At 41.7% G+C, this 23079-nt stretch overlaps 1 protein-coding gene across 11 annotated transcripts in view; it reads right to left on the reverse strand.

The window, feature by feature from the left end:
• The window catches only part of thrb (thyroid hormone receptor beta), a 107800-nt gene that overhangs the window by 11828 nt on the left and 72893 nt on the right, over positions 1-23079 (reverse strand). For 7 of the 11 annotated variants that reach the window (XM_041954914.1, XM_041954908.1, XM_041954913.1 and 4 more), the window contains 5 exons: positions 17427-17499; positions 15424-15474; positions 1693-1793; positions 1459-1606; positions 10-215 (listed from right to left, as the gene is read on the reverse strand). In XM_041954914.1, the coding sequence (XP_041810848.1) occupies positions 10-215; positions 1459-1606; positions 1693-1793; positions 15424-15474; positions 17427-17433 (513 nt within the window). In that variant the 5' untranslated portion in view covers positions 17434-17499. Of the gene's footprint in view, positions 1-9; positions 216-1458; positions 1607-1692; positions 1794-2710; positions 3178-15423; positions 15475-17426; positions 17500-23079 lie in introns of those variants that run through there. The other 4 variants (XM_041954915.1, XM_041954912.1, XM_041954916.1 and 1 more) reach the window with 3 other exon arrangements.

Raw genomic sequence — 23079 nt, forward strand, 5'->3', positions numbered from 1 at the left:
ATGTCTCACCAGGAATTTCCGCTTCTGTTTCCAGTGGTTGCCCTGGGCGTTCGTGGCCATATGGGCCTCAGTCACCATACGGATGAGGTCCCACTCCTCCTGGGTGGGCTCCAGTCGGTCCCACACCGTCTTCTGCAGTTCCTCCCTCCGACGGCGCTCCCGATTCTCCTCGATTAGCTTCCGCTTGGCCAGCCTCTTGCTGTTGTCCAACACCACTGGTGGGGAGGGAGGGGGCAGGAGCAGAGGGAGAAAAAGCGAGGCAATGAGAGTGGACAGGGAGGAGGAGGAGGAGGAGCAGGAGGGAGAAGCATGAAGCGATGAAGGGACGATATAGTTGAAAATACCGGGCAGTGCTTCTTCAGCTACAATCTCAAATCAGGTAGAGGTTAACTGTTCAAACACAAGAACATTACATTCAGTTTAGCTGGTACCTGAAGTGGTTCAAAATACTGAAAGCAGGCTGTAAGTGTTCACATGTAGGTCTTCAGTCAAACGTCCACATTTGGAGTACAAAACAATCACTGCAGGCTTAAAAGGTCGCTGTAATGAATTGTAATTCATTTAATTTACAAAGGACTCTAATGGTTTTTATAATTGCCTTTACGATGTGTAAGTATCACAATGTCCATAGAAACTGCTTCAATAACGTCTGTAGCACAACCCACCTCTCCACTCTACATCTGTTTACACTACAGCTGCAACTAATTATTTCTGTTACTGATTTATCTGCCACTTATTACCTCTCTGTGAAGAGGCCCATGTTTTTGGTTCAATATGTTTGTCTGATTGTGAGAAGGATCACGGAAAAACTACCGGCCTGATTTTCATCAAACTAGGTGGAAGCATGAGCCAAGAAAGAAGCCATTCAGCTGTGGAGTCATGGGGCGGGTGCACAAATTATTCTTCACTTCCACTAAAATTGTGAGATGGGGCAAATGGCATACATTTGAAAATCCGGCAGACGGAAGTAAAGTTCAGTGTCAACAGAACAGACGATTGTGGAACGATGCGACGACTCCACATCGTGATCCACGTTCATGAGGGCCAGTAATCCTCTGAAGCAGTCTGTGCATGTGACTGCTCAAACCTGATACAGGAAGCAGTCGTTATGGAGCGTTCAGGGACAGTGGTTTCATGGGAGAAGCGATACAACTGTAACATCACCACAACTGTACAACAACAGCTTATTTCTAAAATAAAGGTGTGGCTATGGAAACATAATTTCTGATTTTCACACGTGTACTGTATGTGAAGTATTTTAAATATTTCCAAAATGCTCATTGCACCTTCCCTGTATTCCACTGTATATATTTGTTTGCTAAACTCAGTAGTAAGTCAGTGCTGTAATGCTGTATGCAATGCAGACGTCAAAAGGCTAACTTCCCCTGTGCCTGGGATGGTTCACACTTTAAACGCATTAAAAGCAACAAACGAGCAGGACAAGCCTGCAAAACTCACAGTCGGTCGCCATCCCCACCGCAATGCACTTCTTGAAGCGACATTCCTGGCACTGGTTTCTGGTCACTTTGTCGATGACACATTTCCCCTCGTACTTACAAGCATAGGTTGGGTTGAGGTTCTTCTGGATCGTCCGCCTGAAGAAACCCTAGAGAGCAGACGGGCACACGCTCAGAAACGCCTGGAGCAAATCCTCTGACTGGGCTGCAATGCATCAGGACTCGCTTGTGTTACCTTGCAACCTTCGCAGGTAATGCAGCGATAGTGATAGCCTGTGGCTTTGTCCCCGCACACTACACATAGCTCATCCTTGTCTAGGTAACTTGGAATGTACCCTGGAGAGAAGAGCAAATGTTTAATATTAGACTTTATTGGTGGGGAAAAACAGATGACTGGATTTGGAGTCTGAACTATTTTTCCATGACTGCTGCGGTTTCATTCACTGCTAACATTTTTCACATTTTCAACTGGGTTTTAGCTAAAATTACCTGGTAAATTAAGACACTGTTTTAGTGACAATATCACATTTCTGATGTTTTTGCAATTTTAAATTTGATCTAAAATGAAAAAGTAAAAGAGAAGGCTAACAAGCTATCCATATGTTGTATATACAGTATCTACTGCTCCTTTGGAACATCTAGGTGTGGACAGGTGTCACTTTGAAAGTCAAACACAGATTTAAAAGTAGGCTAATCAAATAACAGGCTGACACCTAATATTTGATTAGCGGCGACTTCAACAGATAGTGCTGTTGTTTCCAGTTAACTCACTGACTTAACACCTGGCACAATTTTGGAATTCGGCTTAACAAGTTCAGGGCTTTGACCTCTGGCAGACTCCGGGACCGGAGCCTGACAAACTGATTAATACCTTTTTGGGGTTTGTCAAGGAAGCAATGATTTATCTCGCGCCAGCCTTCTGTTGCCTCACCGTCAATCAATAAGGAACCCCCGCCTGCCGCAGCCAAACACTGACCATCAGATGCACCAAGTCACCGCATGACGCCGTAAATCTTGGATTTACGCTTATCAGACTTAATTTGAAAATCCCAGACATCATTGATTCATTGATCAAGAAGGACTCATCACTAATTACCAAAAAAAAAAAAAAAAACTCAACAAAGATAAGGAACATGGAACCTGTTCTTCAACACAATCCAAAGAGACAAAACAACAGAATCTATTTCATCGTGCACATGCAGCAGTTCTGCCCAGCCAAAAACGCCGTTTCATCAAGCATTCGGACGTCATACCTTTCTTGTGCGCCCCCTGCATCCACTGCAGGTGGGAGTAGTCGGGTTTGATCTCAGGGAAATATTCAGGCTGATGGTGGAAGTGACTAAAAGGGATCTCCATGCTGCAAAACTCGCTCTTAAAAACAGGGGGGCCGCCAGCGTACGAGCAGGAGTAGTGCTGGCCGGGTGGCCAAGCCTGCTCCATGCAGGGCGGGTGGTGCAGCGGCTGGGGTTCACAGTGTCCGTACCCGGGCCCCTCACCTGAGTACATGCAGTGTTCCCCACCGCCCTGCACCGCGTAGCCTCCGACCCCAGCGTGAGGCATCTCGTACATGTCTGGGATGCAGTAGTTCATCATGGAGAGCCGCAGCGGAGCACCACAAAAAAGCTGAAGTTTAAGTTGGAGAACTGTCCGTTCTCAAAAAAGAAAAGCCGGCTAAAAACCCCACAGAAATCAGGTCTAAGAAGGAGCATCAAGCCAAACGAACGTGACGATTAGAAGTTTCCTGGCCTGGAGAAACTTCATAGAGGCTAACCCTACGTAGACATACAAACGTTTTATCCACCAAAGCCACACACCACAGACTGCACCTAGCAACTGCCCCACCCGCCACCACCCGGCCGAATTGGGATGCAGAGATTTATGACGACGTAGAGCTCTAATCTTACACTCCACAAATCCTCGATGTGCCACAGACAGTGGCGATGCTACAGATTAAGACCTTGCGTGTTGCACCTACAGTAAATACCGTCCAATAACATCCACCGAGCGGAAAACAATTCTGAGGAAAGAGAAGCAACGTTCCCAGAAAACTTTACACTTGAATTGTAAAAGCCTTTTGAAGGTTCTCATATCAGGATGAATAATTCTCTTTACCGCGGTAGCTTTCCTACCATTTAACCTTTAACCTCTGTGTACTAACCCCCTTGCTTATCCCGTGTGTATTCTAAATAGAACCCAAAACAAGCTCCCTTGAGTCAGGGTCATATAATTATTCCTGCCAACTATTAAGTGAATGTTGTGACACTAAGAAGATTTTAAGAAGGGTTCAGTGTTTTACACACACACGCCTGACTTTTTTACCATGTATTTAATGTGTTTATTTAGAGCGACTGAGCGACAGCGCTGTTAGAGCTTTAATGTGGGGATTACAGAGACTTTTTAAAAGAACCATAATAAAAAAGTAAAAACTTCATTTAGAATACTGAGCCAATCAAATCCACAGAATAAACTTTGTGTCCAATCAGCTGTTTTGCTTTTAAGATACATATAATAACATCTATATTGAGCATGCATAAATTAACACATAACATTCTAATGATTTAATCAAATTTTATTTCAACTTTAAAAAAAAGACAAAAGAGAAAAAAACAGTGCTAACAATAAAAACCACAAAAAATAAAGTTTTCTGTTCGTAAAATATAGTATAATGGACTGTTTTTATCTGTGTTTGTTATTATTATTCACATTCCGTCCTATTTATACTGAAACCTTACAAAATTTAGCTGTTTTCTTTTAAAAATAATTCTTACAGCTACAAGAAGACGGGCTGTAATTTGCTAAATCAATATCGTTTCCACACAACGAAAGACATGCGAGCGACACACTGAGCGACACATTGCACGATCTGTTGGAGATAATACACCTATTATCCTCCACACCAGCTACACTCAGCCATATTGATTAGGCTTCCTGTTCAATAAAAATGGGTTAAGCCTTATGGCGAGGATGCGTAGCTGCCTCCCTCAGCAACAGAGCAAGGTTTGTCATTTTCCTCAAACTTAACCTGTTTATAGACCAATCTGTCGAGGTGCTCTGAAATGCTGCTACTCGGGGCTGATAGTGAAAATAAACTCACATACACACGGACAGAAACCCTGCAGAGTGTATCTGCTGGTTTTTTATCACTATAAAAAAACACGGTCTAGATGATATTACGGGAAGCCCTGCTTAGCTTTGGCGCTCTTACATATGATTTGTTTAACACATTTATGGAAAAGGCTAGTGCCATCCATCCAATCCATCATAGTTACCTTTGAATTACCAACTGATTAAAGTGGGTCAGTCAGTGTCTACATTTTTAAGATACATTATCAACAGAGGAGAAAATGAATGCATTAAACATGGTTTTACTTGTCAGAAGAATACAGCATTACCAATGAATGCATAGAATGATATTAGTGACAATTAACAATTAAAGTCTGTTAATCCATTTCAAGGTTCAGGACCCTCCTGAGCGCAGTCAGAGGTGTATCAAGCGGCTGTGTGAATCTGAGCATGGTGCATCAGTTCTGTGTTTCCAGCAGCCTGGAGAGAGCTCCAAACCAAATATAGAGGAGGAAAAACCAAAACTGAATCTCACCCTATTCATTTCAAGCACAAGTCTCATGTAATTCTGCCTGTCTGCTTTTTAGGAGCATCCTCCAACTCTGAATTACATAAACAGACAAAAAAAAAAAAAAAATTTAAAATGATTAATCAGTTAATACTCATCAAAGAATTTGTGGGCAAGTGTAAAGTTTATCTGTGCTTCATTTAGCATTTGAGGCTACATCCATCATAATCAGACTGTACAGTGGTTTCTGTTTGCTTCTGTCTTTTCTATAAAGCTTCTTTTAGAGACTTTTTGGGCGAACTTGATCACACAAATGCCGTTGAGCTTCTTAAGATGACCACATACGGGAGCGCAGGACATCTTGTTTGTTAATAGATCATAGTTGTGAGCCTCAAACATGCAGACATGTGATTGCGTGAGCACATGGCGAAGTCTGAGCATAGATGCGTGCAGTTTTGGCTTTAAAATCCCTGCTGCTTGTACTCATCTGAACTCTCTGAATCGCGCCCAGTCTGCACGCCTCCCATCACGCCTTTGAAAAAGGCAAGATCAATACTGTTGGTGTGCAGGATTATGAAGAAGTGCGGACCATCAGGGTTCATACGGATTTTTCCACTACAAACACTGGCAGCTTTGAAGAGCTTGATCAGATGTCACAAGTCTGGCTTCTGTTTAATATTACATTGTTTCTCCTTCAAAACTTTAAAACATGCCAAAGCGAGCCCAGAGTTTTGTGCCACAGTCCACAGCAGGTAACTAAATATGAAAGAATGTCACTAACCCTCTTCACGTGTTAAATAACTGTAATTTTTTCCCTATTCTTTGTATTTCCACACAAATATCATCCTCTGCTTTGTCTCAATGGCAATACTGAAATTTATGGAAAATTAAACATAACAGAATTAAAAATCTGTCTTTTTCAGCCCTTTTTCCACCGGCTCGATGATAATCCTGTAAACCTGCCGTGATTATGTGTCCACATATTATTTGACACTTGAAGCGACTTAAACATATCATCCGACTCGTGTTGAAGTGACAGTTCTGGCTTTTTAATCTCATTAGTTGTGCACAAGATGATCTGCATGACACCAATGCATTTGTGTTCTGTGGAGCACGTTTATTATGCTGAAACAGGTGAGATGGGCCTGACAGTGTTAAAACGCAGGACTGCAGGTGTTCTGGTAGCTCACCTGATACATTACATTACTAAGGCTGTGTCCTGACCGCAGCCTGGGCCCTTCGCTGCGTGTCGCTCCCTACCTCTCTGTCTCTCTCTAGATGTCGCTATAATAAATAATAAAGCAGAAATGCTAAAATAATAATAATAATAATAATAATAATTCGAAAAAACAAACTGGACTACTGGAAGCTTCATGGAATAGTCAACTTACAAACAAGTCTGAAACCATTCATCTGCAACTATGTAAAAAAAAAAAAAAAAAAAAACTAGTCAAAGGCACCATTAGCTGTTGAGATGCTTTAATTTCACCCTACAATATATTAAAACCTAAACCAGGTTTTCACCTATCACTCAAACACAGAAAACATTTTTCCTCATGTTGACAGGAGCTTCCTCGTTCAGGTCATGTGTTGGAGGACTGGACACCAGACGAACCCTCCCTTCATTTGTTGGTGTTTAATAGCTCCAATTTCAAGTCATAATAATGTCATTTTGGCAGATTTTAAATGTTTTAATGTCTCTAAAATTGTAATTTTGTAATTATTTGCTGCAAATATAAAAAAGCTTCTATTTCCACTAGCAATAATTCAATTAATTAGAGAAGAAACAGGAGATACAGTTACACATAATGCATGGAGATATGTATATGTATGTGTTATTGTGGTGAACATGTGTTCACCTCGTTGTTGCGTGCTGGCTGTTTTTGTCAGTTTCTTTGGAGGATAATTCCTCAGTTTGTTTGTCTGTGCTGAGCTGACGTTTGCCTCTCTGTGATCGCGGAGTCTTCCACGAATGACCTGTAGCCCGATATCGTTGTTTATTTGGACCTATTCTTTGGCAAGCTCTCAAACTTGATTAGCGCTTCATTAAAGACAGGTGCGATGGGAAGGTCAGCCACTTAAGCCTCTATATGTTAAACACAGATAGACACAGCCGGCACTGAGTGGAAAACAAGCATGTTCTGCTGTATGTGGCTCGCTGCAGTGGGCGGGACACCGCTGTGCTGAGCTGTGCAAACAAGACGAGCAGCAGGGAGGAAAAATTAGAATAAGAGTAAAAATAAGAATTAGCTAACAACACTATAATAAAAAATAATAATCATATATAACAGTATTCAAATAACTGTATTGCCTGGTTGTGGACAAGAGCTGCAAAATTTCTCTGTATATAAAAGTGACTGTGCTCATTTCCATTTGAATAAAAACAAACGCATGAAATTCACTCAGTTTTGACTCCTTTTGTATTTTCTGGAAGCTTCCTCAAGATTTTAAATTGCTAAAATATAAGATTTTAAATTGCTAAAATATAAGATTTTAAATTGCTAAAATATAAGGTGTTCAAAAAAGATTGAACTGGCACTATATAAATAAACTATACAAATACCTGCACATGTAAATTTCATTATGTTTTCTATGCAAGCAGGCCAGACTGCAGCGTTTAAACTGGAGTATTGTCTGATTCTGGTTCTTTATCTAGAGTTCATGTTTCATCAAGTGACGCTCGGTTGTTTCCATTGTTAAACTTGCTGCAGTACTGACTGCACTGACGTTACTACTGAACATTTTTCCTACACGTGAAGATCTGGAATCAGTGTTTCCAGCAATAATCACTGAATTTTAAACATCACAGATGAACACAGTCAAAACGTGGTGCGTCTTTCAACGTGTTTGTACAAACTGGAGGATGAAAACTATGGCGAAGCGAGTGATCAGTGTTTAACTGACACAATGCGGCTGAATAAACAGGCTTACCGCGGGATTACTGACTCCATTCATGCAGTAAGTATGAGTGGATGTGGTCAACATGCAACAGTTGGTAAGAGGCAGGCCCTATCAGGCCAATCTGCTTGCAAAGAGGGCTTGATACCAGTTTAACTTTTTGATGAGGTGATGTCCTTGCCATGGACTAATCTTGTTTGGAGTTTCTTGAAAGACGAACTGTTAAGCGTTCATCAGACGCCTGTCAATACTGAAGCAATCTGTTGTCTGAGCGCACAGCATTAACGCCGCTGCTTTTTTTTATCATCTCTCCGTAAACTTCGAACCCGTTTTTCTAACACGTTTTTTTTTGTGTGTATTTTTATCACACTCTGTAATTAAAGTAAATGCTGAATTTCTTTCTAAATCTTTTTCACTCAGCTAAAAACCTTTAGCTGCTTTTAGAGAAGCAAACAGCACAAAAACATTTAGCATTATTTAAACATAAATGATCTGACAGATGAAAAGGCTACAGCTAAATAATATTAATACTAATAATAGTAGTATAACTACATACACAAAGATACAAAACATTTTAAAATGATTGAAGTTATCTGACGCTTTAATATTTTCCTTTGACATAATGCAAATAAAAGCTTGTTCACAGCTGACATTAAATTAATCTGCACATTAAGATAGTGAGTGGAGCTTCATATAGATTACTTTGTGTTTCTTTTCATATGACGGTATATAGACAAAACATCACAGATTAATATTAGGCTGTACATATAAGACGTTCAATATATTCAGAAGCACCTTGCAACCACGATCACCACAACAATAAAAAAAGACAACTTTTAGTGCATGAAAACAAGCGCGCACGTCGTATTGCTCACTGCATTTTAGATTTCTTCACTTACCCAGTCGTCTGTTTTTCTGTCTTTAACCTTGCTCTGATAAAAAGTCCAGAGGAATATTTCCACACCTCCTGTGTGAGGCTGTGCTCGGTCAGTATAAACAGTCCTCAGGTAAGTAACGAGGCCTTTCTATTTCAGATAACAGTGAACGTCTTCCCTCGTGGAGCTACGTGACAATAATGTTTCCTTCTCGCAAACAGGACCACGGTTCGTCCGCCGGTGGCACCTCACCACAGTGGCCCGGCAGCGGGCTTTTGCTCACATATATTCCCTCCCTGATTGATTGCTTTAGGTCTTGAGGGTTCACAGCCGGTCATGAACAATTTTTGGATGTGAGGAATCTCTTTCACCCCGGGCCCTCAACTGACATGATGCCTTGAGCCAGATGTCCCCGGCTACTCTGTGTTACCTGAGGAGGGCACATTAGTTGGTGAACCTTTCCCCTTAAAGTTCAGGGTAAGCTCAGGGGAACAACAGCAGGCTCCCATCGGCAAAGGTTAAAGTTTGAGAGGATTATGTCGCACTTCGCAATCTATTTTAGCTGCTGCTCTTCTTTTTAACTTCATTCATTTGAAATGATTCCACAAAGCTCCTAAAAGATGCTGCACCCCTCATGCTGGTAGAGCTGCAGACCAGAACAATCCAGTCTGAGCCTGGTCTACAGCTGATGAATGAATACAAATGAAAATGAATGAATGAAGTGACCGTACAGTAGATGCAACGTACAGATATTGTGCAAAGTGAGGATTTCTAAAACACTGACACTGTATGAAATCACAGGTTTATCGGAGTTATGTATTCACGTTGTGATGATCCACAGATCAGCTGCACCTCCTCTGAGCATACAGAGGGTTTCACCCTGTGTGACAGTACAAAATGTGATAAAACTGATGCAAATGAGGAAAGTTAACTGGATCAACTGGACTTTGCTGTGGAAACAGTGGAAGCACGTGCTCTTAATGAAACAAAGCTCTAAACTCCTTATTTACTCATTTTTAGAGCTCGTCCTTTTACTTTAATCTTTGGATCTTGTAGGTCTTCTTACAGCAACCTCCTGCCTTTGCTCTTTTGAGGTGTACTACAGATTACATACAGTTTGTAATTATTTGGTTGTATCTTGAATGTTTTGCCTTTATTCTAATACTGTTATCACATCATTTCATTTTCTTTGAGGTTTTGAATGAATATTATGACGGACATTATTTTAACTAACTTTCTACTTTGTGTTGTATCCTGATGATGAAACTTTAATTTGTTGCCCTTTTCTAAATGTGAAGTTTTGATGTCTCTGGTCTATATTTATGTATATTTATCACACATTTTAAGCTGTCATGTAATGTGGAAAATGTGGTTGGAATTACATTCACTTCACGATAAATACATATAAAAACTAAATTAAAATCAAAGTTTGTGCACATTAATGACATAATTTGAGTCCCTGCATGTAATCTGTTCTCTTAATAAATGAAGCACGTGACTTAAAACGTGCTGCTCGCTCTTTTTCTTGCAGAAAATGTTCATCAGCGAGTCCAGGGCTGGTTTTTAATGAGCAGAACCACATCTTCTTTATATTTTCCTGATGTTTTATAATTCGAGGATGAATGGAAATATTCGGTTAGCAGTGAAAAAGGCCCGTCCAGAACATGTCCTGTAAGTTTTATTGTGAAATGTTTGCAGCTTTAGAATGAAAACATTTTAATAACTGTACACTCATTGTTCTGCAAGGCACCGTGGCTGTCAAAAACACTTCATCAGAGCCGCTTTTGTTCCCCTCGCTGACCTCATTAAGAAGTCTGCAGACAAGCCACTGCTGAGATAGAGATGAAATGAGTGAATAATCATGGCAGAGATTTCTAAAGGCAAACACTGTCGAATGAGATTTCTCCTGAGACACGCAGAATTCAATTCCAGCCAAAACAAAGCTGACAAAATCACTCCATTTCTGTTTGAACACGGCGATAACACGCAAGCGTATGAAACTCTAAATCAAGCCCCGGTACAAAGAACGCAAAATGAAAATGTGGGAGAGAAAAGCAGCACCCGCAGTCTGACATTACACAGCTCAATCTGAATGAGTGAGTCTGAACAAGTGTGGTCTTTAGCTGAACAGCTGAGAGACAGACTGCGGACATGATGTCATCCAGAGAGAAAAACTGCCAGCTGCTCCACACTGAGCGGCACCAAAACTGCAGTTATACACTCCACTCCACTCCCATCACGACACAACGCCCTTCACGCTATCACACCAAGGCCACTGACTCAACGGGAGGGAGCCGTGTCCAAAGAGATCCACCTGATGGCATCATCGGTTAGCACGCTCGTGTATTTGAGCGCCAGAGCGCAGAGAGCCACGCTGACAAAAAACAGCACACAAAAAACAATGATGTGCATGTCTCACACACACACACACACACACACACACACACACACACATCTGAAGTGTTTGTGCAGGCCTGCAGGGTAATATCTTCCCTGCAATAAAACACTGCAAAGACAAGTCTTTTTGTGGAGTCGCAGTATTTCTATTCTATTCTACTCGTTTCGTTTCAGCACTACATAAGAGGCGACTTTTCTGAGCAGGCAGCTTCACTCTTTGGAGAACCTCAGTCGTGATGAGGCGTTATGAGTCAGCCACAGTTCTGACTGATTATCACTGTAAGCTCATCAAGACATCTGTGATCCCGAAATTAACCCTGATCCAGACTCACAAACTCACAACTTCATAAACATTTGAAACACCGCTTTAGACTGAGTCAAACGAGACAGTTTGCTGTGCCAAACACTCATCTACTAAAGCTTTTTCTCCCATTTTTCAGGTGCTGATCACATTCTGACGGTGTTTGCAGAGTGCATCTCTCTTCCATCTACGTGTGCAGTCTGGTGAGGATGAGAAAAACAATGGGTGGACACACATCAACAAAAACTGATCATGCACTTTGCTGGATTTACTCAGGTCCCACACTCCGCTGTTAAAAACCTGATGAACTGTAACAAACTGATCCAAATATTTAGATCAGGTATCACACTGGGGCTGACTGATGGATCTATTTAATTTGATTCTATGGTCCCACGTCTACATGCACATACTACATCATGCATCAGCAGCATTTAAGTGGTATTTTGCTATTAAATGGCTCGAGTCGTGAAATGTAACAGCCAAGTCAGTAATTAAACTAGTTAAAGGTATAAACCAGCTGATGCTGTATCAGCTAAGTACTCTGGAGCTCTGGTGTTTATTTGTGGGGATTATAACAGTCACAGACTGGACATTTCTCTGCATAGACTGTTTCTTCCTAATTTAAACATTATTGACATCACAGTCATATTCAAACACAAATTTAAAAGACATAAAACACAGGATGCCAAGTAAAGGAGTTGCTGGTGTGCAATTATTCATTATTTCAGTAATAAATAGCAATTCAGTTAAGTTATTGTCCACATGTTTTATACATGTTGTTTAACAAATGTGGGAAAGCGACGTGTAAGTCAAACCTAAAGTTGGCATACACATAAAAGAACGATCCCATTCTCTCCCACACAGTGAGGCATACGGCTAACCCAAAGCCAGATATCCAAATTCAGGTATCGGAATCAGATCAGAATCGGAAAAAGTGGATCTGTGCATCTCTAGGATTGACACAAGCAAGGTGGGACAAAATGCAAATATAGCCTCGATATAACAATAAAGCAAAAGAGTAGAAACTAGAGCAATGATTCTGAGTGAACACAACATTCAGTTGTTTTGTACCAGTAAATGAGCAGAGGGCAGGGTGCTGTCCTTCATTAAACTTGAAGTGTGAGATCACTGCAGGCTACGAGTGCGCTCGTCTTGCTTTGTATGTGCATCTGCAGTGAAAGTCTGGCTGCATTAACCTCAGTGTTAGTGAGATGTCAGCCATACTGACGCCGTCTCCAGCTCCACCGCTGCACACTGAGCTGTGCTGAGAGGTGAACAATGCTCGCTATGTTGCAGAGTGCTAAGATGAAGAAAAGAATGCTGGGTAATGAAAAGGGAAAGCAATGAGCAATTTGACGGAGAGGAAGATGAACATCACCTTTAGAAGAAGCCTGCACTGTTTGACTTCCTGTAGTTATATAGAAGACACTGATGGGCATTATGCTTTCACCACTGGAGATCTGTGCAGTTACAATGAAGTTAGTGTGTTTGGCTCACTAACCTATTGCAGGGGCCCAGGGGAGAAGATATGATGGAAGCAGTGTGACAGACATGGAAAATGCTATGAAGAAAATGTTATTCAGACCATTTTCTCTGAATGTGCACCAGACATGTCTTTATATAAATAAAACTGTCTTCTTACCCTCTAAACTCAACAAACGGGAGCTGTAAAATGTGAGTTCAGGCAATTTAAACTGTATTGAGACAATTTTTAAAAGTCATCCTTTCGTGCCAACAGGCATCACAGAGGACCTGAAATGAGTCTGGTCTATCACAGCAGCCATGGCCTCTGTGACTGTAGTGTCCTTGAATGCACCAGCGACCAGCGCCGGGTATAAAACAGCTGCCGGGCACGATGGAGGCTTTGTCTGAGAGACTGTGAGTGTGCTGCCTTTCATTTAAAACGTCTCTGTCAGGAACAGAGTTTGACATTGGCTTTACTGTCCGACAGCCGTGTGAAGAGCTCTGCAGGAAGTTTTAGTGGTCGGGGGAGTGGAAAGTGTCCACTGCATGCTCGCGGACACATTAGCGAGCAGTTAGCTGATGAACTGAGTCAAACACGTCTACAAATAAATCAAAGTGACGTCAGGCTGTGACAGGTGCTTCAGTCCTTCAGCTCAGCAGGATGTGCCTGTTCTTGAGTTTTAGCTAAACTTCCCTCCCACCTATCATCTTCTAACCTGATGAAGCACAGTCTCTGCCCTCGACATGTCACAGACAGATGTAGTCATTTGAAAGCTGCTCTTATTTTTCCATACTTGTCATTAGAAGTTAAACTTTTGCACACCTGTAGATGCACAGGTGCGTAGGAGAAGTCCATCAGTTGACACAAGAAAACAACAGACTCCCTCACACCATCTTCTACACTTGCAATCAGAAAAATGTATTAATAACGATGTTCGGTAAAACTGTCAGAAAGCTGAAGCAGCATATAAGTGGACATATAAGTGCTGACCGGGGTTATCCTGTAGCTGTTTCTGCGGTGTAGAAAAGGTCAGTCTGCCGTCTGGAGGTGGTGATCTTTGCTGTTTAAGAGACGTGAAGCAGTCTGGTTCTTTACAGCCTGCTTAACGTTTGAATGACGAGCTACTTCTTAATGTGATGAGATGTTTTTTTGTTTTGATTTTCTTCAGACAAACCTAAATGGTCCTTTCATGCTGTATTTCCTCCACATTAGCTTGCACCCAAACATCATTATTAATACATTTTTCTGAGTGCAAATGTAGAGGATACACCCATATCATTAAAATGCGTCTGCGGCAAACATTTGAAAATGTGGTTTGTCAGTGATCTCATCATGTTACTGAGCGAATGGAAGAGATCATTTGTCATATAGTGGACCAGCTGCAGCCTTAACAACTATAACATTAACTGAAATGTCCGTATATTTCAGCTTTATTTTATGAATCCTGCACTTTGCAATGATTTCCTTCTAACTTCCTGTGCTGTTTAATTTGGTACTAATCATAAGGGATCCAGAGAGAGCGACAGTTACTTTAGCTGTTTGTATTTCCAGAGAATTTTCCTTTAAAGAATTTAATCCCTCGTACACTTGAACTCATTATTCATTTATTATTGGACTTTGTTCTTCATATGTGTTGAATGGTTTTCTTGCCTGTAGGCAAGTTTGCCATTGATGCATGTTGAGCTGACTGTCTTGCACTGACTACAGTCCTCTTACTCTAACTTCATATTTAATAGAAATGAATTCATTCAAAGTGAACTAACAGAACTATGTATAATTGCACACATGTTGCTTTCCAGGAAATGTCTTACAAACGCATTAGATACTTACAGACCCATAAAATACAGTGCCACTCAGATTATTTTACGGCTTAGCTAATTGTGAAATTGCTGCATATTTTTTATAGCAAATAATACTTAAGTGGCAACTAAACAAGTGGAGATTCATTTTGGACACTAATTGCATTAAATTGAGTTAATTCAATATTTTGCATTTATTAGTAAACCTTTATTTAAGTATACCAACCTAGACAACCAACTCTTATCTTAACTTTAGTTCTAGCTTAGGTACAATGAATACAATGAAGACAAAAGACATGACACCTCTGTCTGCAGCCATACAGTTGCATAAAAAGGTTTGTTTGAATCAGATTTCAGTAAAACTTCGTGAATGGTTTGGGTTATGGGTTAGGGTTTTTGTTGGAAAGAGAAAGAATGAAAATGATGAGCAAACATTTTTTTCAAAATTTTCTCCAAATCAGTACATCAGTTTAAATGCAGTTATCAGAATCAGTCATGTCATTCCAGGCATTTACCATTCAAAGCAAAAGAAGGAGGTTAAAATGTGCAGCAGCGCCTCTGTTTTAGTGAAAAGCTTTACATTTCTCATGAGTGCTCCAAAGCTCACCCAGACGGACAGAGAGGAGGAAAAGCAGTGCGTAGAGGGAGGATAAATATTACCATTTTGCATGGCCTCATCTTTCCAGCGGGGGGAGCATTTTTCTGCTGGCTCTAAAATAGATGGGAGAGGCACTTTAAAAAAAAAAGCCACTCGCTCAGTGAAACAGGTGAGAGAGGCAGACTGTCGCTGCTCTGCTTTTCACATCAAATCAAAGGAATCAACAGTCAGGTGCTAATAAAACAGCAGGTTAATGTGGATCCTACACAGCAGCATCACAAACATCACTTTGTCACAGAACGCTGTCGTCGGCCTGGCATTACAGTCGGTGAGGGGATCAGGTTCGTGTCAGTCTATGATACATGTAAGCTTGTGTCTGTTCATTATGTTGAGATGGATAACATTTGTGCCGGGTCAAGCCAGGTCAGCGCGGCCAGCTAAATCCACACGTGACGGCACGTCCGTCCTGTACGCTGCAGAATGTATGCTGAGTAAACATGCACAGAGGGGCACAGACTGTCTGTACAGTGTACAGGCCGAGCTGTCTGTAGGCAGCAACAAGTACATCTTGTATCGGAGCCAGCAGGTTTAACATGTCCTTAAACAGCTTTGTAGGCGTGCAACTGCAGCCTACCAGTGTGCGTTAAATTAATGCTAATAAATGATTAAAGGTGTGGAAAAGGAGGTCACAGTTGAAAGTGAGAAATTCTAACTTTCAAATCACTAGGCTGTTAAAGAATAAAGCATTTTATTTCTGATCACAACTCTGAGACCAGACTTCTGGATTTTAGAATTTCGTTTTTACTAATTTTAACCAAGAAATAAGACAAGATTTATTTAATTGATTGATTGATGTGATTCTTGTTTCTTGCTGCTGGAGAGTAGTGGTCCCTGCAGTCTACAGTAAACAGGGTCCTCTGGTGGTGACAGCTCATCCCTAACCACTCAAATTAGACTGATTAGGTGATTTTTCTAATGTCTAGTCCACACATACTGCATATGGGTATTTTTAAAACAGGGTTTTTCCTTGTTTGTTTGCAAAAAAAGCACTACATAAGCACCTTTTTAAAAAAATCTCTGAGAACATCAAAGCACAACTGATGTATTGTCGAGAGAATGGCAAACCAACAGGCGTCAATATAAGCTTAACCCTAAAGCCATGTTGGCCAATCAGAAGCCTGAATAAAATCTATTTCCAGTAGGCTACCTGCAACTATGAGGCACGACCCACCTTTGCCATAGTAAACAAAGGAGATAAGGGCACACGCTTTGACGTCAAACAAAGGAGATAACGGGTAAAACTTTGTTTTCATCAACACTGCAAACAGAGTTCCTGAATATCTTCACCCCGGAGGGAGTTTGAGTTGGAGGGTTTTCAGTGACCTAAAATGCATAGAGAAAGCTACGATTTGAAAAATACCCGCGCACATGTGGACTAGACATATGGTCCTCTGCACATGATCAGTGGCACATGCTCAGCGCCATGTAAAGCTGGAAGGCTGCAGGCAGGAGAGGCTCATAGGAGCCGACACACACGCCTCCCAAATCCCAACAACACACTCCGCTGTGCAGAGAGAGGTCCCGACAATCAAGGTCAAAGTTGAGCTTTGACCTTCACTCATGAACTTCCTTGATTCTCAGCACCTCCAGACCTCATCCAGGCTGGCTTGGCGTTTCATTCCAGACCCTGGAACTGACTGAATTTTGAGCGCAGCACTGAGGTGTGCAATCTCAGTCTGAGGTCAGGTCAGGTCAGGCTTCCTGGCTCTCCCCATACAAAGACGATGACTCAGGCCTGTAGCTGCCACAAAGTGATCCTGCCACTGACCATGTGCAGAGGCTACATTTTCAACTGATTTCAATGGGCGGATTTAATACATTTAAGCTCCCAGACTTGAGTTTGAAAAAAATAAAAGAAGACTATAAGAATACAATTCAGGGGAAACAAGGAACACTTGTGTTTGGCATGAAGAGTCAGATTTAGATTTAGTGAACAGTGTCTTCAATATTAGCTATCAGCAACCTTAAAGAGTGTGTGTTGGGATAATGAGGTCAGACATCTTACCTGACATACTGGTGGGGTTCAAGGCCAAGACGTCATCCTCAGAGCCTCCTCAGACATCTGGGTATCTACCTAGCTGAACACAGAGCCAAGAAACCATCAGTCACCAAGTGCATTACTTACACATGACAATAATTACACCTCAACCGAACTTTTAAAATTAGGTATTTTGTGCACACATCTCTTACATCCCTGCCACTGATCGGATGCAACGCACCCCTTCAGCTTGTTAAAACGCAGGTGTTTGATGCCTCTGGTTGCATATCAGAGAGCGTTTTTGATGCAGCTCTTACTGTGCTGTCAGTTTCTCGAGGTGGATCGTGCACACAGGCTGCTCAGATGTTATGCCCCTTGTGACATTTTGCCTCTGCGTACGCTGACCTCTAGTGGTGAAACACTGAAAACCAGTTCACGCAACCTTATATGATCTGCTGCAGTTCACACACACATGCGCCTGCATATACATGAGTATGACTACACGCACACTAGGATGCTGCGTTGATTTTAATCCTGATCATGTTCAGGATATCTTATCTACAGACAGAGAGACATGTTTACTGCATGTTTACATTATTCCAACGTCATCTGGGTTTCTGAAGCCGACTTGTCTCTGTGATGTGACCTCAACTGTTTAGGGTGAACCCACTTTGGTTTGTGGGCTTACCTGTTCTATCTCACCTGGATTTGGCTTCTCAATAAGACCAGTAATGAAAGACCAGTGCAACGATACAAATTATACTGTGGTTGACAAAACAATCTCATCTCCAAGTCCACTTAGTAGCTGTCCTCGAGTCCCAGGCGGTGTGGCCTGGTGGGACTACCTTGATCCAGTGTTGTCATTCAGAGATCATAGGCTGGTGACTAATAATAGCCCTTCTCGTTGCTGTCATTAGCTGCCATGTCATGGGATAACGTAGCACATTCATTTAATTGATGAACAGCCAGACTTTACCAGGTAACTGACTGTGTATAGAAACAACATGCTTGCCTACTTGTACTGCAGAGTGTAAGTAAGTAAATGGCTGCATACCTAGATAAAACCAATGGAGTCTGATATAACAGTCCACTAATAAATCCTCCCTTCATGAAGGATGTGGTGTTCAGCTTCAGCTGCACAATCGTTTTGGAGGATGTAGTGTGGTGCTGTTGAAGTGAATTGCATTACACTGACAGGTGTTAATATTTCATCCACCCCACTTATATGAATGAAGGCGGGCACCTCTCTGCACAACGCAGCACGGATCAACATCACTACAAACTGGGAACTCCAAAACGATCCCACAATTGGATAAGCGCTTCTCTACGAAGTGTGTGCGAGCTGTATTTGCTTCCAGACACGACAGGAGGTGCAGCTGGAGTAACAGATTAATCATCTGATAAACCCCTCAGAATGATCAAATGAGCATTTGCAGAGTGACATGCACAGAAATAAAGACTGAGACCGACACTCTCATATGAATCACCGCGAAACAAAGACGGATCCAACAACGTCGGAGTGTTCCTGAAAAATTCCATTCCTCTTCTAAAATATTCTAGTCCATTTGCAGAAGCTTTCAAGTTTAAACAATATAATCGGAGAAACTGAGAGTCTCTTTAGGCGAGCTCCAAGGCTTTTCCTTGAATGCTGCAGCTGCTATTATAATCCAGACTGTCTGCATGTTTCATCATGTTGGATTTAGTTAGAATGGGCACGAGAACCATCAGATAACCAAGAATAACAACTGTCTTCCACTCAGGTTAGAATTCTGTTCCGCTGATTTCTCAATGCAGCATGTGTTGATGTTCGTTTGATGTCAGTTTAACCGAACTGAAACCCCTGAATAGAAATCAACTGTTAACACGGTCTGCACACACAATCATTCAATCAAACCTTTTAAGACAAGAAATGCGGATCGTAGTTGCACAGAAGAACAAATAAAAACGCTTTCCACCTCTGTGCCGACCCAGACACAGAGCAACCAAGACACTTAATAACCTGCATCTACTCTGAAGGCTCATAATAAGACCAGCAACATCTTTATATAACACGTCCTCAGCTGACCAGCCCTCTAACTGACCTTACCACGGTGCAAACATAGGTGTAATGATGAGAGAAAGCTCTAATTAAAACCTCGGACAAATCGACCATTAGACCAACCAGCCGCTAACGCTTCCATTTTGTACCTCAGCTCGCACGCTGTTTCAACAGCTTACTGTCAACGAGCTGGGAAAGAAAGAAAAGGCAAAAAGTATGACAGCTTTCATAATTTCCCCCGCTCTGGAAGAACAGCTGGCTTGAAAAGCATTACAGGAAACTCGGCTTCAGTTTGCTGCTTTTTACCCTGGAGAGCGTTTAATATCCAGACAACAGCTGGGGAAGGCCCGAAAGCTGGTTCATCCCTACGACGGGTTTCCAGAACTCCAGTGAGGACACGGACGAGTACATTTAAAACCCAAAGATTTTCCGGTAGGAACAAATATGAAGATCGATGTGAAACAGACAATGATGGGGCCGTCGTGCACATGCACAGATGGAAGAGATAAACGGCTGCAGGTCACAGTAGGATGCTGAGATAAGAAGACACAACAGATACTGAGCGATGTGAAGCACGGGGACATATTTATTAATAACCTCCTATCTATATCATAGACAGCGGCTGAGTCTATTGACCGAGCACGCAGACGCGGGGAGAACGCGGCTCAAAGTTACACCCGATGTTGACGGAGAATGAATATCCCCTGACTGTTGGCTTCTCAAAACTGCTTCCATTTTGGGAGAGACTTACAAACCTCTGATCAAATTCTCAGATTAACAATGAACTTTGTCTCCACTTCTTTAATAATGGAACATGCGAGGGCCTGTTGGTTCCCAAAGCAACACAGACCATTTAAAGGTACAACAGGTTTTTGTTACAGCCATCAGTTTTAATCAGCTTTATTTCTGAGAAATCCTGATTGTTATTTCCTTCAGTTCAGATTCTTTACCGTGCTCATCTACAACGTGGTGATCAAAGGCAACGACAGGAGAACTGATCTAAGATACGAGGCACAACCCTTTCAGCAGACACGAACTTAGGCTGGATGATCCTGCCAAAAAACCCTGCAAGCAAAAATCTGGGTCAATGACAACATTTTTTTCCCCAACTTTTTATAATTATTCCCTTTCTACAACAGCTGCTCGTGGTAAATAAAGCATGTAAATGAAAACAGAATGCAGTCCTTTGCACATTAGCTGTGTAAACCAATGAAGGTTTTATAAAGTTTGCCTGAGTCCATGTATTAATCTCCTTTATCCAATCATGTGTTCACAAAGTGATGAACCTCGCTCCATCTTGCTTGTGAACAACTGAGTCTTTCCAGGATGCTGCTTTCCTACCCAATCATGATACTATCACCTGTTACCAACCAACCTGTTTACCTGTGGAATGATCCAAACAGGTGTTTTTGGAGCGTTCCACAACTTTCTCAGTCTTTAGTTGCTCCTCTCCCAACTTGTTTGAAACATGTTGCTGCATCAAATTCAGAATGAGGTCAGATGAGGTCAAACATTAAATATATTGTCTTTGTAGTGTTTCCAATTGAGTATATGTACACGTAAAAAACGATTAGCAGACTTTCTGTTGGATTTATGTTTTAAACAGAACCTCAGGTTTCTCGGAGGTTGCACTATAGGTGCTCACAGGGAGGCATTTCAGGACAACCCGATTCCGTCAGATAGGAGGTCCACAGATGGCAATTTATTTTGGAAGGTTGGAAAATCATCCAGCTGAGTGCTTTTTGTGGCTCTCTAATTGCCATTTCTGCACATTAGTGTCCCAAATAAACAAAAGTGACAATAATGGACTTCCACCGCAGGCATAAATTAGCTGCAGTGGCAGGGAGCGGGGTCGCTCCAGTCCACCCCTTCCCTTTTCATCCAGCTTTGGCCTTTTCCTCTTTCCTGCTTGCTGCATCTGATTTTTTATACTTTAAAAACAGAGAAACTGGGTTGGACTCCGTGTGACATTGGCTGGACAGCTACATAACTTCACTGTTTGAATCCTGACTCTGACTGTCTTTGCAGGGATTTTCTGGTAACCCCCACCCCCCTAAAAAAAGAAAAATAATAAAAAATCAGGGCTTGGTGTCAACTTCTTATACAGCTGATCTGGACATGGAAAAACTGTGGTTGGTACTTGTTTGCAACGATTATAATTTCACAAGTTTCTTAATAATCTCTGTATATCTCAGGGGCTTTTGTTATGCAAGGCCTAGAGGCAACAATAATCTAATATTTTGTGACATTATACTGAGGACAGAGGACAGTAAACCAAGGTTACCATCCAGAAAATCTCTAAATTCTTCTCTGTACAAGTACACACAAACAGAATCTGTCAAATTTATGGAAGCCCTCCAAGGCTTCCTCCCTGTCTTTGAAAACACAGGAACACTGCTCCAGGCATGCAGTTACGGTGTGCCTCACATTTATTCTGCTTGTACTCTATGTGCACATATTGATTTGTACTCTTGACTTTCCTGGAACAGCCAGGAGCCCAAATGAAGTCCTAAAAAAAAAAAAAAAAAAAATCCACATTTTTTCTTGATGGGAAAGTGCTGAGGCATGATGCTGAGCAATTCCAGCTACAGCCTGCCTGTCAAAGCTATGTGTGATGGCATGTATGGAGTGGTGTGTGTGTGTGTGTGTGTGTGTGTGTGTGTGTGTGTGTGTGTGTGTGTGTGTGTGTGTGTGTGTGCATGGATGTGCATGAGCTTACATGCTGCAGCATTCAAGCTGGCCTTGTTTCAACATCACAGCCAGATACTGCTGCCTTTCTTTCTGCACCTCCCCTGCTCGCACTGTCAGCTGTCTAACTTACAGTAAACGGCTTCATCCACAGTGCGCGCGCGCAAAAATAACCACGATATCATCACCATCACATGCAGCGTGAAAAAATGTGAATGAAACATTAGGCTTCACCGAGCTTCATTGTTAATTGTCACACACGAGTGATTTTGGAATATTTGTGGTATTCACACATCTTTTCCTACTCCTGCTACTTCAGTCTGTCTCTCTGCACAGCAGAAAAACACTCATTTGACCTGAAATCATGATGCCTTAATCCAAATTAGTTTGTGCACACAAATATTTAACGAAAACCAAGTTATAACATTCGGTTCACCACTTCATCATCACCATTGCTACCAATTTACTAAGAGGCTTTGTACCTTCACCTACTGTGGACTATAATCCTCTTGATGCCCGCCTCTCACAGCAGCCATGGACCACTTTGCTTTAGAAAGATGCATTTCAGCATCTGACTTCATGTCAAACAACTCTCTGTTTTTCGTGTCACAGTCCAGCTCTGCTCTGATGACATGTCACTGGCAGCTCGACTGAGGTGTTCTAATTGTTTCAGGTCCTAGAATACGACTGCTAACTCTGCTGAATTTCCGTTTTGGCTCAGTGGAGTTGCTCTTTCTACTCTTTGATAACACTCCACAAAGTGGATGAAGCAGAGCAGCCTAAACGACCTTAAGGTGTGTCGATAATACTGAAGATATCATAATCATGCATTTCTACATTCTTTCATAAACTACTAACAGTCTGACCCTGCAGTGTAATGCAGAGTGCAGCACAATTGTGCTTATGTGCAGGAATATGGAAGCTCTAGCTTGCTAAGACATTCATTGGCTGCTG

This window comes from Chelmon rostratus, chromosome 16, assembly GCF_017976325.1.
Source record: "Chelmon rostratus isolate fCheRos1 chromosome 16, fCheRos1.pri, whole genome shotgun sequence".
Taxonomy (NCBI): Eukaryota; Metazoa; Chordata; class Actinopteri; order Chaetodontiformes; family Chaetodontidae; genus Chelmon; species Chelmon rostratus.